A 17,753-nucleotide genomic window follows, 5' to 3' on the forward strand; every position below is an offset into this window, starting at 1 on the left:
TGTTCCTTCCTTATATCACTCCCACCTACTCTTTCACTTAGTAAACAGACAAAAGAGAGTAGTGGAAGTAAGAGTGCCCTTCTTTTGATCTTCTAAATGAATTAGTTTCAGAACCTAAATTTTTCTATCATTTGGTAAAAGAAGTGGGGAAAAAAAGTCTCCAAAACACAAAAAGAAAATCAAAAGCAATTTTATTTCCCTTTCATCTCTTAATTTAGTTGCAACCTCATGCTTGAAGATGCAGCACCTGTTCTTATAGAAGCCTCTGTCTGATTTTGACCTTAACATTTTTTTCATGGAAAACTTCTCAGAATCACAGAATAAGTAATGTTGGAAGTGGCCTTGGAAGATCATGTATTCCTACGGAAATTTCCTGGTTTTAAGTTTTCACATGGATTCTAATCCTGTCACTTGGCACCTCTGAGAAGAATCTGATTGTCTTCAGCCTACTCTTCAGCTATTTCTAATTAAGGTTTGCAACCCTACCACACTCCCAGCCCTTCTCTTAAGGCAAAAAACTTTTTCCTGTCTTGTTCTGAAAGTCTTGTGCCTTCTGTAAAATCAGAGGAGAGTTAAGTCTGGACTGCAAGACCCCTGAGAAGGGTTTTGGTAGTGTTCTGCTGTCTCCAACTAGTACTTGTAGCCTCTTACACCAATGCTTTATACTTTTCTATAGTATTTTCTCTGCCTAGTAAGTATAGGAAAGAAAAGGGGATTCAGAGGAATACCTGGAAATCACAGATTATCTGAGGTGTTTTTGTCTGCAGTTTACATCACAAACTCAGTCCTGTAAATTCCAGCTCAGTCTACAACTTGGCATCAGCATCCAGCATGGTGTGGATGTTAACAGCACTGTGCTGGTACTGAAGAGGTAGCCAAATGTTTGAACTCCCCTCTCTCTTTGCTGTTTCTTTTTTTTGTTGTTCTGTTTTTGTTGTTTTGTTTTGTTTTTTGTTTTGTTTTTTTTTTTTGTTTGGTTTGGGTTTTGTTTGTTTTAGGGGTTTTTGTTGTTCTTTTGTTTCGTTTTTTTTTAATCAGTATGCTCTAATAAATATTTGATAGCATAATTGTATGAAGAGAAGACCAACTGTTAAGTTTGAAAATAAATAAATAAACTTGAAATGTTTATTTGGCTCCCAAGTGAGAAGTGTCCCAAAGTACCTTATTTAGAATGGATGCTGCTGGACATAATGCTGAAGGAAATGCCAAGATATGGAAGAATTCTCTGCTTTAAAATTTATGAGTATATATCTGGCTGCCTGTCATCTTCATATAAATCAATATCTGACATTTGTCTAAAACAAACTTCTAGATGTAGCAACGACTGCATATTTTTCCTCTTATTTACCTACTCATGCTCTCTGCAATTTGACAAATAGATATTCATTGATTTTTTTTTTTTTTAAAAATATATATTTCAAAAAGACTGAAACTGAATTGAATAAAGAATTTTTTATCACTCACTAAAGACTGGGAAACAGCAAGTAGGTTAGGAGAAATAGGAGCTGTTGGTAATATGTAATCTGGGGCATGTATTTGAAAAATTCTGCATATAAACTAAGATGAAGTTAACTATCTGCTGAATTCAAAGCCAGCACATTAATGTTAGTTTTACCTGACCTTGGTAGAATTCCATTCACTTTAGTAATCATAGGCTTCATATCAGGAATTAGTTGCGTCATTTGAAAATAAAAAGAGAAAACAAAAACTTGCATAATCTAGTTTTAAAATTTCTCTAGGCTGCTAGGGTACTGCTGCCTCATATTCAGCTTGCCGTCGACCAGGGCCCTCCGGTCCCTTTTCGCAGGCTGCCCTCCAGCCTCTTGTTCCCCATCTGTACTTACATCTGGGGTTGCCCCGTCCCAGCTGCAGAATCCGGTTCTTGGCTTTTTTGAACTTCATGCGGTTGGTGATTGCCCATCTCTCTAATTTGTCGAGGTCTCTTTGCGGGGCCTCCCTACCTCGGAGAGAGCCGACAGCTCCTCCTAATTTAGTACCACTGGCAAACAAGTTACTTTCTTTGGAAAGATCCTCGAAGCTGCCGCAGAAGACCGGAATGCACCATCACCCTCGAAGCCAAACCTTTGTCCGCAAAGGCACTTCACTCCCTGTTTTTGGCTCCTTGAACTTGAAGCAGGCGGTGAGGATGGCGTCCGGGCTCTCCCCGCCGACCCGGAGCGAGGACCGGCTCGGCCGCTCCTGCGCGGGGCACCCGCCGGGCCTCTCCCGCGGGGCACCGGGGTAGCGCTGGGGCGGCGCCAGACCCGCCACCACGGCCCGGCGGGGTTGCCGGACAACGCGGCGGACGCGGCGGGACAGCGCCGCGGCCATGGCCTCCAAGGGGAGCAAGAAGAAGGATCTCGGCGGCCCTACCAGCGGCTCCCCCAAACAGTGAGAGCCCCGGGAGGGAGGGAGGGCGCGGGAGCAGGGCTGTCCCCGCCGCCTGCCCGGACACTGGGGGCGCGCCGGGAAACACACCAGGATGCCCGGCCGGGGTGCCCTCTTGGCCGGCTAGAAACTTTTTTCCGAGGCTTCCCTTCCTCGGGACCGGGAGGCGTCGTCCGTGTGCACCTGTGCGTGGCGGCCCTGTCGCCATGGCACCGGCAGACCCGGGTGCGGGCCCGTAGTCCTGTGCGTGCTCATAGCTGGTGCTGACAAAGTCTGCTTGCTTATGTGGGTGCTTAATTAAAAGGGGTTTCAAAAGGCGAGGTGGGGTTTGGTTGTTCTCGGGTTGGTTGTTTTTTTTTTTTAGTTTGTTTGCTTGTTCAAACTGGAGGCCCAGCTCACGTCGAAGTTGTGCTCTTTTCCTCCTGCGGTACTTGTGGTGCTTCTGTCTGGGAGCATCGTCCTGCCAAGCCGGGGGCATGCGTGTCTTGTACCATACCTGGGGTAGCAGCCAGAGTGCCTCGGACCTCGAGCATAGCAGAAGGAGCGAAGCCTTCAACTGGTGGTCAGGAGCCGTCAGAAGTTGAATGTTCACTGAAATGGTTTTGGGTTTAAAAGAACCTCAAATCAGGACAATAATTTTGGGAATTCAGGGCCCCCCATTTTCATCAGGTAGAGGAACTAAACTAGCTGAAGTTTTTGGGGCAAAATGATTAATGACTCTCATAGCACATAAGTTTCACTTATAGAAGGGAAAAGAATTCCCTGTGCCTGGAATGTTTGCTTTATGTTATAATGAACCCAAGGAAAGTAAATATATTAAAGAAAGTGTTCTTCTTATTGATTTCTTAAATATTTCTTTGTAAGTAGCATCTCTTGAGTTATTTTTAAATGATTCACTATTTGTTGAGTGTTTAGTGGGAATTTGTGTATTTCTGTGTAAATGTATATTTCCTCCTGCAAGGACAAATAAATAAATAGAAAGCATTGACTTTCTTTCACGGTTGCTGTTTTGACTTGTGAGTTCAATTTCTGTATTTTGAGCAGCTTTCTCATCCTAAATTATGTAAGCCTGAATGCATGGTGCTGTCAGGCTTGAAATGAAAAAGGTATCTGATGTATGTGCTCATGCCCTTTTCTTTTTGTCTGCTATAACTGAAAGTTTCAGTTGTATCACTTATTTCTCTCTTGAAATCATTCTCAAATGCCCCTTTGTTCTTATTTCATTTCTAGTTACGCAGCTTTTACTACACAGTAGTTTCTTATTTCATATCATCATATTTCTGTTTGATATTTTACACCTTGATTCCCATTTTGTTTACTTTTCTGTTGTTGCAGACTGCCAGTATCTAATTCTTTCCGCTTCCCCAGTGCACCCTTTGTTAGTAACTTTGTTGTTGTTGTTGTTTTGGCCACAGCCATGCAGCCTCTCATATTTACTGTTTCAAACAGTTTATCAAAATTTTTCTGATCATGTCTAAGCCATCAGGGACACTTTTATTTTTTTAGCACTGTTGGAGAAAAAGAAGGAAAGTTGTTTTACATAGGATGGAGTAGCTTAAAGATGTCCTAATGGTAGCTTAGTAAGTTTGTTTCTTCTGTAATCTAGTAACATGTTGCAGTAACCTGATTGTAATGCAGAACTGTCATAACACAGAATAAATAGCTTACATTAGTGTTTTTTAAATTAACCTTATACCTTCTGCTTTAACTGTAGCATGTCTTTTGTGTTTGTCTTGTGATAAACCACTGTGATACAGAGTGCCCCTCTAGTAAACAGGGGTAACTCTCAGCAGTAAGCTTCTAAATGTTTTGGTGCTGTATACATTTCCATATGAATTCTTATTGCCCTCAACGGTATTCAGGCATATGGAGATATAAGCTGAATTATTTTTTTTTTATCTTATCTTACTATTTTCTTATTTGATGGAACAGCTCTTAGTATACAGAACTACCCCTGTTTGTATTTGAATATAGATTTATATTAACAGAAATGCTGATAGTGTAAAAGGAGAAAACAGGAAATCTGTGACACAAAAAAAATAAAAAGTTACAGCAATTCTGATACTGATTTCCTAACTAATCTATCCCCACTCGTTTTTTGTCATTCATTCTGGAATGTTACTAAGGCCTTTTGGATGAATGGATGAAAAAGTGTTGGTTTAAGTCAGTGCAATCTTTCCAAGTTCAGCAATTGACCTGATAAACCTTGATTAAGTTGTCAGGAAAGATTTTCCTTTAGCTTCTGTTGAGCTGTAGATAATTAATTTAAATCAATGAAAGCTAATGACAGCTTACTAAACTTTTGGATACATATTTTTTTGTCTCGAAACAAAAATTTTACTGCAAAAGTAGCCCCATTTTCTCATGAAACAGTAGAGAATGGTGCTATAAAATAGTTGAAATTTTGATTTCAGCACTTGCTATACTTTCATACTGTTTTGCACTGTAAATTTTGCTTTCTGAGTAGATTAAAGGCTCTATTATACTACAGTATTTAGTCTCAGTAAGAACTTCATCCTACTGAAAACCCCCATGCATCTTAATACTCTCTAGTCAAAAATCTCTGTGAAAACCTGGTGTTTATGAAAGCAGTGAAAATTGTTGATAGTTGGGAACTGAACACAGTGGGACTAAAAGTTTACCCTTGGGAACACTTTTAAGACCTTGAATAACCTTTCTTCTTTCTTGCCCTTGTTTCTCAGATGGATTGCAATTTATAAACCAAACCCAGTATCAGAAAGGTACTTTAGCATTCTTTGTCTCTTCTAAAGGACTGAAACATTGAAACATATTTTTTTTTCTTTAGCCATGCTATATGCGAGTGGTTTCCAAACTTTTTCTGATTGTGCAACCCAACTAGTAAAAGGGGTTTGAGCGCACCCTTCCAGTATATGTGTACTTATTCCTTTATCAGCTGTATACATGAACTACTCAAGCTCTAATATTTTTTTCCCTTGTGCGCCCTCCCTACTTTGGAGACCACTGCTATGAGCTACAGAATTCCTACGGAGACAATAAGCAAATAGGCAGTTTCAAGTTTTGAACTATACTCTGCTAAAGTTTATAGGGAGCTTTTTGTTTGGATTAGGCTTATGGTTAAAACTTAAAAACTACAGACAGTGATTTATGCAAAATAGAGGCTGTATTTCATTTTTCAACTTTCCACATTGCTTCTAGACTGCTTTCCCCTTTATCATAGGACTTGTGATGTCAGAATGATGGGAATGGAATTGATAGCAGACAGATTGATACGTTATTTCTTTGTTTGGAAGTGGAAAAATGCTGTATATGAGGAATATCTGTATTCCAGTAAAGTATTCTGTGTTTGCAGGTCTACGAGAACAAGATAAAAATGTCATTCATTTACTAGAAAGTACAGTTCTGGCCCCATATGCAGAGAACATTCACTCTTCTGATTTTAGGCTAGGTCTGTGTCATTGTTATCAAGAAAAATTAGGAGAGTACTGACCCGATTCTGTAGGAGTCAGCTCTGGGACAAATGAATAGTATTGATGCTCTTAATATTTATAGTTGTTGAGAAAAAGTGCTGAGCATGGTGATAAAAACAACTCTTCTGTGTAACTCCGTGATTCAATCCTCATTTTGTTTGGTAATCCCTGTGTCGGATGGATTACTCTATGTTTCATCAGGTAATGATTTTCTCCTAATTCTAGAAAATATTGTTTCTTTTTCAAGTGTGTTGTGGAAATTGGAAGTACATCTTATACACACACTGTAAGGTTGCACCTGTGTTCATTGGAGATATAACAATTACTTATTAGATATTTGGATTTCAGTAAAGCTTTCGATGCCGTCTCTCCCCGTATCCTTCTGAACCAGATGGCCAGCACACAGCTGGGTAAACACATCATATGATGAGCAACAGGCACAAAGCGTCAGAGTGAATGGGGTAACATCAGACTGGTGACCTGATACTGGTGGGGGGGTTCCACAGGGCTCCATCTTAGGCCCTGTGCTCTTCAATATCTTCATAAATGACTTGGACACAGGCTTCGAAGGAGTACTGAGTAAGTTTGCAAATGATGCAAAACTGGGAGAAGCTGTTGGCTCCCTCAAAGGCAGGGAGGCCTGGTTGAGACCTCGACAAATTAGAGGGCTGGTCAACTACCAACCATGTGAAGTTTAACAAAGATAAGTGATGAATTCTGCACCTGGGATGGGGCAACTCTGGATGTGCATACCTTGATATCTGTTTGTGTTCATTCTCTTACCCCATTTATTCAGAACGTTTGTGAGACAGAGACAATTACCGTACAAATTTTGTGTCAATCTGTAAGAACCTGGGTAATGTTGCTATTCCTGTATCTGAAAGAGAAATAGATGCTTGCAAGCTGTCTGAGAAAATGTTGCCTTGTAAGTTTAGTATTCTGTGGTAATTGCAAGGTAGGTTTTCTGTGTTTTATTTTAAAACAAAACTTGCAGTTACAGTGATAAAAATGTTAAAAAGACTTTGTCTTTTGACTAATATTGTCTTTTTGATAGTAAATGCTACTTGTTTTATATGCAACTAATGATCAAAATCCTAAATAGAAATATCAATAATATAAAAAAGGCTAATATTTTTTGAAATAATTTGTAAAAAAATTTCCCAAACGCGGCCGTTGTTTTTAAAAAAAAATTACAGCGTTATAATTTCAATTCCTGTGGATAAAGTTAATGTAGAAGGCCCCTGAAAGTAACATGTACAAACATCTGGGCAATATATTTTGATCACCTTAAAATCACTTTTCTTAATTTCTAGTAAGATCAGGCTTCTTTTTTTCCCCCATAATTGCTTAGAAGAGTCAGCACAGTCATCTGCACTGTGGAAAATCAGTCAGAATTATTGGTGGATATATTGCATTGCTGGAGTGGGACCTCAAAAACATATGGAGAAGGCAGGAAAATTGCTTTGGACTTGCTTAGGCAGACTTCCCGTGAGTCTCTACGGGATGCTCCATTGGGTCTGGCATCATTATTGCTTTCTAATTAGGTAGCAATTCCCTTCAGGAGCTAAGCAGTTGCTAGAGATGACAGGCTGAAGAGCTCAAAAGAGCTGCTGCCTTTATAGCTTTTCTTAATTGCACCATTAGAGGCTACCGAGAATGTGATCTTTCCCAGGTTTCAACAGCTATGGTGAATAGGAATTGATGTCTCTGTTGTCACTGAAAGAGAGTCTGGCTAGTAAGAATGGATAATGAATTAAATGCTTTTTAAATTAATTTGATGAAACTCTATGCCATCAAGCCCAATCTTCGGAATTAAACCTGAGCCATCAGCATCTATCTCAATTAGGGTTTGGGCTATCAGGGAAAAAAGTGAGGAGTTAATGGTCGGTGCCAAGAGAGGCAAGTAATTTAGGGGTAATTGTGGCACAGGCAGAGGTCACCGGTGTATATAGAGGAAGGTCAGAGTAGTGCTGAAGTTCTTTTTAGAGAGTGCAGTGGTTGACAGCAAGTTGAATATGAGTCAGCAGTGCCCTGGCAGCCAGGAGGGCCAACCGTGTCCTGGGGGCTATCAGGCAAAGCATTGCCAGCTGGTTAAAGGGGAGGATTGTCTTGCTCTGCTCTGCACTGGTGCGGCCTCACCTTGAATATTGTGTGCCGTTTGGAGTGCCACGGTATAAGAAAGATATTAAGCTCTTAGAGAGTGTCCAAAGGTAGACAACAAAGATGGTGAAGAGCCTTTAGGGGAAGTCCTGTTAGGAGCGGCTCAGATCGCTTTGTCTGTTCAGCCTGGAGAAGAGGAGACTGAGGAGAGATCTTATCACAGTCTACAACTTCCTGGTGAGGGGAAGAGGAGGTGCAGACACTGATCTCTTCTCTGTGATGACAGTGACAGGACCCAAGGGAATGGCCTAAAGTTGTGTCAGAGAAGGTTTAGGTTGGATATTAGAAAAGAGTTCTTCACCCAGAGGGTAGTTGATCACTGCAGCATGCTCCCTGGAGAAGTGATCACAACACCAAGCCTGTCTGAGTTCAAGAAGGGTTTGAATGATACTCTCGGACACATTGTGTGACTCTTGGGGATGGTCCTGTGCAGTGCTCAGAGTTGGACTCGATGATCCTTGTGGATCCCTTGCAACTCAGCTTATTCTGTGATTCTGTGAAGAGCAATATTTACTGCAGATGTATGCTTAAGGACCAGCAGAGACAGGCTGAAGCCTGGACTGGCTGGAAGAAATTACTTAAGTTTAGCTGTATGCCTGGTTGATTGCAATGAGTAGCAGGTTGCTGCACTGCTGTGGTACAGTGAGTTGCTGCACCAAAGCCTAGGATTACCTAGCGTTCATTATTAAGATTAATGGGACAGTAAGAAGAGAAAGAAATAGTGGCATTGGTAGTTCTATTCCTATAAGCTTTCAGCCAAGGCTTGTGATTGAGGTTTTTTCCACTGCCAGCATGTTTTCTTTAGGTAAGTATACTTAAGGTTTAGACTACAACAGTGGTTTAGAGAATATAGACTGAACAAATTAATTTTTTTGTGTTTTGCATTGGGATTGCTGGATTGACTGAAGTTTGGGAATGGCAAGAACTAATAACTTGTGGATAAGAGGATGGTGGTTGAACTCGAAGCTGATTTTAGTGTTGTGCTGGACCTGTCATGTTAGTTAATATAAGCGTTAATGGGCACTAAATATTTACATGGAATCATGGTACAAGTTGTCAGAAAAGAAATCCATTAAAGATTCTGTAAATACGTAGCAACCATATCCAACTCAGGAAGTGCTTGAGCTAAAAATTCTTAGGGACTGTTAAAAGTATTTGCCAACTATACTGCATATGCTTTATGCTCTTTGTAGGCTTTCAATTGCAAGTATTGTTTGAGATGAGATGTTGGGCTACAGTTCACCCATGTTCTCATTCAGTACTCCTGTTCTCGTGTTTGTGAGGGTAGCCCAGTGGTACATCTTTGTGTTGCAACATTTTTTTTGAGAAGCAGTTGCTATATTATTGTAAAACCTAGTTAGAATTATATGTAGATGCTTATGCTTGTTTTTGACTGCATGAGCTAGGTCAGAGATGAGTATGGCATGGTGGTTATAAATAAGTTCTTCTAGAGACTTGAAACAGGGTTAAAATTTTGGACAAAAGACATTGAGTATACTAGTCCCGATGTTTGCAATTTTTGGATTAGGTGTATCCATTTTATGGTTATTTCTGCCCCATTTATTAGAAACTAGGCTGTCTTTAAAAATACAATTAGTTTTGAGGGTTGTGGCATCTGGCAGCTCAGTGCTACACATCTGCTCACTTACTCCTCCCCAGCAGGATGGGGGACAGAATCTGGGTAAAAATGAAAAAACTTGTAGATTTAGGTAAAGACAACTTAATAGGTAAAAAGCAAAGCAAACCAAGGAATTCATTCAATGCTTCCCATGGGCAGACAGATGTTCAGCCATCCCCAGGAAAGCAGGGCTCCTTCACTTATAGTGGCGACTTGGGAAGACAAATGTCATCACTCCCAACATCTCTCCCTTCCTTCTTTTCCCCCCAGCTTTTATTGCTGAGAGTGACAATATATGGTGACGTGTGCCTGTTTGGTCACTTGGGGTCAGGTGTCGGGGCTGTGTCCCCTCTGGTCCCTTCTTGTGCTCTTCAAGCCCACTTGCTGGCAGAGCAGTGTGAGAAGCAGCTTAAAAGGCCTTGACTCTGTGTAGTCACTGCTGTGCAATAACTGAAACATCCCTGTGTTATCAGGGATGGAAACACTGTTTCCATCACAAATCTCAAATATATTCCCTGTGTACAAGCTGCTGTGAAGAAATTTACCTGAATCCTAGCCAAACCCAGTACAGCTGGACTTTGCAAGAGAATGAAGATTTATATGAAAAATTTTAAACCTGCACTGCATTCATAAGCTGCTTTACAACTGTAATTGGTAACATATTACAATATTTTTATACTCTTACTACAAAGCTGATTTTCGATAACTTGGGAGGTTCTTCTATCTCAAATATCTCAGTCCAGATCCTTTCTAACCGAAGCAGTTAAGGCTTCACAAGACTGGGAGTGAGCTGTAGTGTATCTTGAGCAACAGCAATTGTTCATTTCCAGTTTGCACCTACTGTCCTGATTAAGCTGAGGATGTTTTGATATTACAGTCTGTTTTAGCAATCTGTTAATTGCAATATTTCCAAAGATAAACAATTATATTCATTTGAATGGCTGTACAGAGCATTTTTGAAGGATTTATTGCTTGTTTGCATTACCTATATTGACAAGGCATTTCCTGTTCTCCCAAATAATTTAGGAGCAACAGAGATCTGTAATGGCCCAGGATTCCAGGACATCCAGCTACACAACTAAAGGGAGAATTATCAATGTACCTTAAAAATTAACCATCTGAAACCCTAGCAAATGCATATACATACTTTCTGCAGACGTAGTAATGTTAGTGAATAAATGTATCATGATCTTAGGTTCAAATTGGGTGAAATGCTTTAGTTCATAATTGTTCTTCCAAAGTTATTTGTTGCATCGTTGTACATCTGCAAGCTCTGTTACTGTACTCTTGCACTAATACCTAAATTCTGAGCTAATAAAAGCTAGAGACATTCCTGAAGATTTTATATTGTTCTTCTTCAGTATGAAAGATTCACTTTTCATTTATTGTTTTTTATTGTCTATTTGTTTTGTAAGTAACTTGTATTTCCAAGGGCACTAATTTTGTTAGTTGCAGAAACAGAATTTTTAGTGATAGCTTTTTCTGGCCAGAAAGATGAGGATCTTGCTTTCAGCACCTGTGCTTCATTCATTGAAATTTTTCGGTGTGTAAACACAGTATAACTCTAATCGATATAATCAATTTGTTGGTAATTTTTCCCCCCTTTGGTTTACCTTAAACTTTCTTTTTTAGTTTCATGCTTTGTGGTTAGACAATGGGTTTTTCCCCAAGTAAATGAAGCAAACATAATAAAATACCATGTAAGTCGACCAGTAAGTTTAATTTTTTAATAACTAGATTACATGTTAATTAGGAAATTATGTATTCAAATTAATTTTCCTAGTTAATTTCAATTAAATCAATCAACCCCTCAGAGCTCAGCCTACTTGTTCTGTAGATTGCAAACTTCATGGACTCGTGGGCATGAAAAAATTAAGTAATATCCTAGTGACACTAAATGCTGTACTCCCTACTAGACTTAGTTTTAGGTTTTCCTTTCCATGAAACTCAAAGCACTGTCAGAGGATCTTGCAGGCAAACACTCCATGAGCCATTGGTTGAAGACTGTACAATCAGATTGTGCAAGAGAAGTCTATAGACTTCTATTAAGATGAACAGTGTAATGAGCAGCGTTAAGAGAGAAAAGCAACTTTCAGCAGAACTCATCATGGCTGGGCTTCGCAAACGAAGATTTGAGAAGGACTCTATTCACATTTGCTACAAGCACGCTGGTGGCTAAAAAGGCCAATGTGAGATAGACAAGTCCGGTTGCAAAAGGCACAGCAGAAAGACTCCTTAGGCAGTATTGGCAAGACACAGTTCTTTCTGCGTTGTCTTTTCTCAGAAAAAGTGCTGCTAAAAAAAATACTGGTAATTGTGTTTTGAAACTAGGGAGCATTCTTAAAATATCACATTAGAGACTGTTTGCCTTGGATTAGTCATCTACTTAAGCAGAATGGTCTTTATCTTCTTCCATGTGAACTCTGTAATCACCACTGAAGAAATGGGATTTCCTGGTTTTCTTAACAATGAATGCAAAGTGCTTTTGAAATGAGTTGGCCTAAATCCATAGAAGTACTGGCATGCTCTGCCATGCAGACACTTATATTTCTTAGTTAATTGCTTGGTTGCCATACAGAAGGGACAAAAGGTTTTTACAGAAGCCAACAAGGAAGTAATGCCAAAGAAAGGAACAAAGCACAGTTCATTGTTCTTAAGATATATGAGTTTGAGTATCAAACCTTAGTGTCAAAAGAGGTGTTGCAATCTTCTCTGTTCTTATAGCTGAATCTAAGGTCAACTCAGTTCTTTTAGTAGGAAACCCTGGGAGAAACAAACTCAGAAAAGTTATGGTTCTATAATTTCTAAGGTGCTGTACAGTTATATGGGGAAATATGACTTCAGGTTCCCTCTTTGAATCAAATTATTTGAAAAGAGATCTTCATCTTCCTTGGAGGACAACCAGAACAAGTGGATGCTCTATGACTGTACTGTTAGTAGTTTGTCATACAGAGCTTGGTGGAGGTAAAGTCCCCCGCGTGGCACGCTCCTTTTCTTCTTTATTTTCATCCAGAGTTTGACAGTTATGTGCTACTTCAGATAGGCTGTTCCAAAAGGTATAGATCATTATTCTCACCTGAGTTGTGTCTGATGTCAAAGAGTTCTGATGGCTAATTATGTGCTGAGCAGTCCAATGTTTTCTTTTATTGGTTTTAAATTTGCTCTAGTTTGTATTAGACCCATTGTTTTTTCTTGTATCATAACAACGGATAAATAATCCACTCTCATCTATGCTGCTCATTATTTTGTACATTTTCTCCGTTCTCTAAACTTTCGCCTGTTGCCAAATTTCCAAAGTTATTTTTACATTGCTGGGGTAACTGACCTAAATATTCTATTTCATGTAAAGGACATAAAATTGATTATACTGAGTGGCTTTGTACTAATTTGTTGTATTGGACATTCTGTTTCTAATGTGTCATAGTGTTCTATTTGCTTTCCTTGACTGTACTTGAACAGAGTTCTTAATACTGACAGAAAGCTCCTGATCCTGAAGTGTTATCATTAACTGAGAACTACATAACCCGTAGTCATTTTCTGCTAGTTGGAAGAACAGTGCATTGATCAAATGCAGACCATTGATTTGGTCTGCAAATTGGATGTAGCTGTTACTTGCTTTCAAATCTATGACTGCAAGATGCAGCTAAGACCCCTTCTTATCTGTGGTAGTATGTTCACTTGGTCTGTCACCAACACCTTTTGAAACCAGGTAACCTTAAAGGATTTGGGACAGCTCACAACAGCCCCACCTGGAGCACTCAATTTTAGTTGGAATTCTAAATTGTAGAGACCAAAAATCAGGCAATATTTATAGGGCAACAAATGCAATTGGGCTGAGAACAAGGAGAACAAACTGAAAAATAAAAGTTTTAAAACCCGCAATGCTTATAGACCCCTACTTTTAATCAGTTGGTGTTCATCTTTTCTTTCTATCATCACTTTAATTTTCTACAGTTTGATTGTGCTTCACACAGAAAGCACTCCATGCATTGTGAGGAAGAAATCCTACCCCAGTACACAAAAGTGAAATGACAATACCCGTCGTCATAGGCTTTGCAAGCAACTATCCTTGCAACATAAATGCTTTACAATTATTTGCTCTGCTCATCGTACCTAAATTGCGTTCGTGGCTTGAGACTGCCCAGATGTGAGGGCTCTGAGCATTTAGATTAGTGTATTTTAATTCTGCAGAGAATCCCTTAAGTTTTGGCTCCAGTGTCCAAAATAAGATTAATGGTAAGTCACTGTAAACAACGCATTCATATTTTAGTTTTATTTTGTAATTGCTGCTGACTATTCTAATAATAAAGAAAAACCTATATTGCCTTAGCTGCTTATTAGATCATCTGGTTGTGACTCATTGCGTTCATTCCTCTTCTGAAGAATGGCACAAGGTATGAAGAAAAAAGAGCAAATCTTTTTGCCACAGAGTTAGTGATACTTGACCAAACTTTTTCATATCCTTTCCAGATTCTTATGAACTTTAGTCTTACCATGGTTTCTGCTGTGGGTTTATAAGATATTCAGATGCTACTTTTTATAAATCATTTCAGCGATTGGAGTTTAAAAGAACTTCTGCTATAAATAAGGTCTTTAAAGGAGCCTTTTGAGTTCTGAAGAGATTAAGGAAAAACTTAAATAATTTCTCTACAGGGCGTATTTGGAGAGAACCTTGAACTGACTGTTTGTTCTCTGCCCTTTTTCCTAATATAAAAGCCTCTACTGAGGCCAGAAATCATTTCTTCTGACTGTTCAAACAATCCAAGGAAAGGGACCCTTTTTTTTTTAACTGCCTCACACTGTCTTTCTGAATTCTAAAAAAACCTGTATAGTGTCACAAAATTATTATTGTCTGGTGATCCAGAGTGACATGAGTACTGGGAAAGGAAGGTGGAGTAGCCATGCTGTTCTGAAACTAAATACCAATACTTCTGTAATTCTCTTGAGAAGACTTCCTTCAGTCTTGCTGCGTTCCCTCAGTAAGGAATGATCATAGATAATTTACAGATAGATTTAACTGTTTTAGGAAAACTGCTCCTTAGACTCCATTGACCATGTTGACAAGATCTTGCTTACAGAGTGTGGTACTGTATATGTCCACAGGCTAAATAAATGACTATGTGTTTTAACTTGAGAGAGCACACTTCCTTGTGGGCTTGTTTCCTGTCTCTTTATTGAATCTGAAGTCTCTGAAAAATTTAGGATGCAATCTGTCTGCAGTTTTTTCCCTGCTGTGTTTCTCTATCCTGCCATCCCCCATTTCCCTTGTTGGCACTACATCAATTATACCAGTATTCTTGGAGAAGCTGCTTAAAGGGTCAGAGGTGAATTAGTGCCAACTTCATGGTGTTTCTCTCATTTGGCAATTTATTCTTCCTTTTTCTCCTTTAGGGTTTAGCACAGGATTAAAAAGAAGTGTACCCGTAAGTTAGTTTAGAAAATACTCTTACACAATGAAGCCATGCAGCCTGAGCATAAAATGCCAGCAATTTCCATTGGCCTTGTGTCGTATAGTTTGTTTCAAAGAATTCTCAGTGAGTTATAGTGTCATCATGGCTCGGCTTTGCGAATGAAGATTTGAGTTATATTATTCAGTTCTTGTAATAAATGAACTTCTTAATAGCCTTATTCCAAATACAGTATTTTAATAAATTCAGCTGTCTTTTTTGATTTGTTATTTATGCTTGGAGACCAATTAAATTGAAGTTATTTATAAATTTTTCCAAAAGTTTATTGAATTATCCTTTTAGAGATGCAGTAGCATTGGGCTTCCCCAGCTTAGTTTAGACATCTCAGTCATAGATTGCATTGTTTCCATGTCTTCCACACTGTTAGTGTTGAGGGTATTCTGTTATGTCAAAGTGTAGTGAAAAGTAATTTTGTGTGTGGAACTAAGTTAGGAGTTTCTTTCCATATCTCATTGTTGCTTTTTAAAAATACACTTTTTTATTATTCCGTTATTGTCCCAAAGCAGTCAGAAATCTTATAGCAAGAAATGAGGAGGGGCTCTGAGTAACATGATCTAGTGGAAGGTGACCCTGCCCATGGCAGGGGGGTTGGAACTAGATGATCTTTAAGGCCCCTTGCAACCCAATTCATCCTGTGATTATATGATTCTATGAATTATTGGAATTATTATTTAATTTTCTTCGGGAATGGCTTCAGAGCATCTTTATCATTATTATAAGTGAAAATTCCATGCTTCTCTATATTTAAAAGAGAAAATGCTGACTTAGAGGTAGAAAAAAAGATTTAAAAAAATTAGTAGTCCTTGAATATTTCAAATCACTGCATACACCATTCATATTTCATCTGAAGTAGGAAAAAAGTACAAAAAATGAGAATTCTAAATCATCATTTTTTTGCATATGTAAGAAGCTGTCAGGAGTTGTATTTAAACCAGTGTTAAAAGGAGTCAGGTTTCAAAGTATCACAAGTGTTGAACCTGTTTGTACAGCTAGAATTTTGGTTTTTATTGTTCTTTATGCATGAGGCTAGTGCAGATGCAACAGATTCTTTGAAAAAACTGGAACTGATAAAAACATTCCTAGTAATCCAAAGAAACTGATAAATACTTCAGGGTTTTCAATTGCTTGTTAAATATTGAATATAGAATGAAGCATCATTTGAGTCTTCAAGAAAATGCTGGAGAAAAAATTGTACCAATAATGAAAGATCAAAGGCAATAGAGAGTCAATTTACAGATTACTGAAGTGACAAAGATGAAAAAGTAAAGTGAGGTATCACTCTGTAGAATACATATTCCTTCCAGTTAGAGAGGTAGAAGCCATGTTTGGGAATTTTTTACACAACAGAAGGCACAGATGGTATTGAATTTTCACAGCTGTCTTCCATTAAGAGTTACTGGTAGTGTGGATGAATGTAGCTAATGTCTAGACAGTGAGAAATCTTTATTTTTATCCATTTCTTTGTCCTTACTATTGGTAACAACAAAACTATTATGAAATCACAGAAAATGTTCATTGAATGGTGCATCTGGGAGCCATCTAGTTTCAAACTCCCTACTCAAGCAGGGTCAGCTTACATCAGGTTTCTTAGGTCCTCGTCCATTTGAGTTTAAATTGTTTCCAAGCACTTTAATTCTGAAGATCCAAATCCCAGATTTTAAGAGAGCATAATATTTGCCTTTTTCTAGTCATCAGAACTTTTCTCAGTTGCCATGGTATTTTGAATATGATTGACAGGAACCTTGGAGTGACTCCAGTCATTTCTCTCAGTACCTTTGCTCACATCCCAACTAGCACCACGGAGCTGTGTGTGTCCAGTTGTCTTAAATGCTATCTAACTACCTTCCTCTGCTGTAGATAATGCTTTGCTCCCTCAGACTCTCTAAGTAGACTCTTGGACTGGGAGGCCTGAGAGCCAAATTTGCAAACAAAACCCAAGACAGAAAAAGGCATTGAGTATCTTGGCCTTTCCCATGCTCTTTGTCATTAAGTTCCCCACCCCACTGAGCAGCAGACATGCACTTTCCTTACTTAGTCTTCCTTTTGCTGCCAGTATACTTATAGAAGCTTTTCCCCTTTCCCTTAACATCCTTTGATGATTTCTGCTCCAGCTGAGCTTTTGCTTTTGTAATTTCATTGCACTACACTTGAGCAATGTCTGTTCCCCCAAGTGACTTGTCCCTGCTTCCACCTTCTGGAAGATTGGGCTTAATAGTATTTTCAGTTGTCACTTGCTACACACCATTTTCCCTAGTCAGACTATTCATTTATGTAGTCCGTGTTTGGCTTTAGAATATAGTCATAAATCTCATTGCACTTATATAGGAGCAATAATTGAGTATTATGTACAACAACTGAAAAAGAGCATATGTGTATTATGACACTGCGATCATTTTATCTGAAATGTAAAATGCTTTTGCAATCAGATTGATGCTGTAAATCATAACCAGATTTCAGTTTTTTCTATGAAGTCACCAAAATCTCAAGAGAAAGCAATAATTCAAAAATTTAAATTGTGTGTATGGTTTTATATGCTATCACTGGTGGTTTGTACATCGGTGTAAATATCCACATTATATGATATGCAATATATGTACAGGAGGTATAAAAAACCCCTGTTCTCAAATATCAAAAAAATCCCCAAATGGAAGATTTCCCTTTGAAATCTCT

General features: G+C 38.7%; 1 protein-coding gene across 6 annotated transcripts in view; it reads left to right on the plus strand.

Annotated features, from left to right (window-relative positions):
• The first annotated feature begins 2,287 nt into the window (after nucleotides 1-2,287).
• Nucleotides 2,288-17,753, plus strand: part of ADGB (androglobin) — a 108,451-nt gene continuing 92,985 nt past the window's right edge. For all 6 annotated transcript variants that reach the window (XM_017813774.1, XM_017813776.1, XM_017813778.1 and 3 more), the window contains exon 1: nucleotides 2,288-2,391. In XM_017813774.1, the coding sequence (XP_017669263.1) occupies nucleotides 2,330-2,391 (62 nt within the window). In that variant the 5' untranslated portion in view covers nucleotides 2,288-2,329. The remainder of the gene's footprint in view (nucleotides 2,392-17,753) is intronic.

Source organism: Lepidothrix coronata, unplaced genomic scaffold (genome assembly GCF_001604755.1).
Source record: "Lepidothrix coronata isolate B3197 unplaced genomic scaffold, Lepidothrix_coronata-1.0 Scaffold42, whole genome shotgun sequence".
NCBI classification, from domain to species: Eukaryota; Metazoa; Chordata; class Aves; order Passeriformes; family Pipridae; genus Lepidothrix; species Lepidothrix coronata.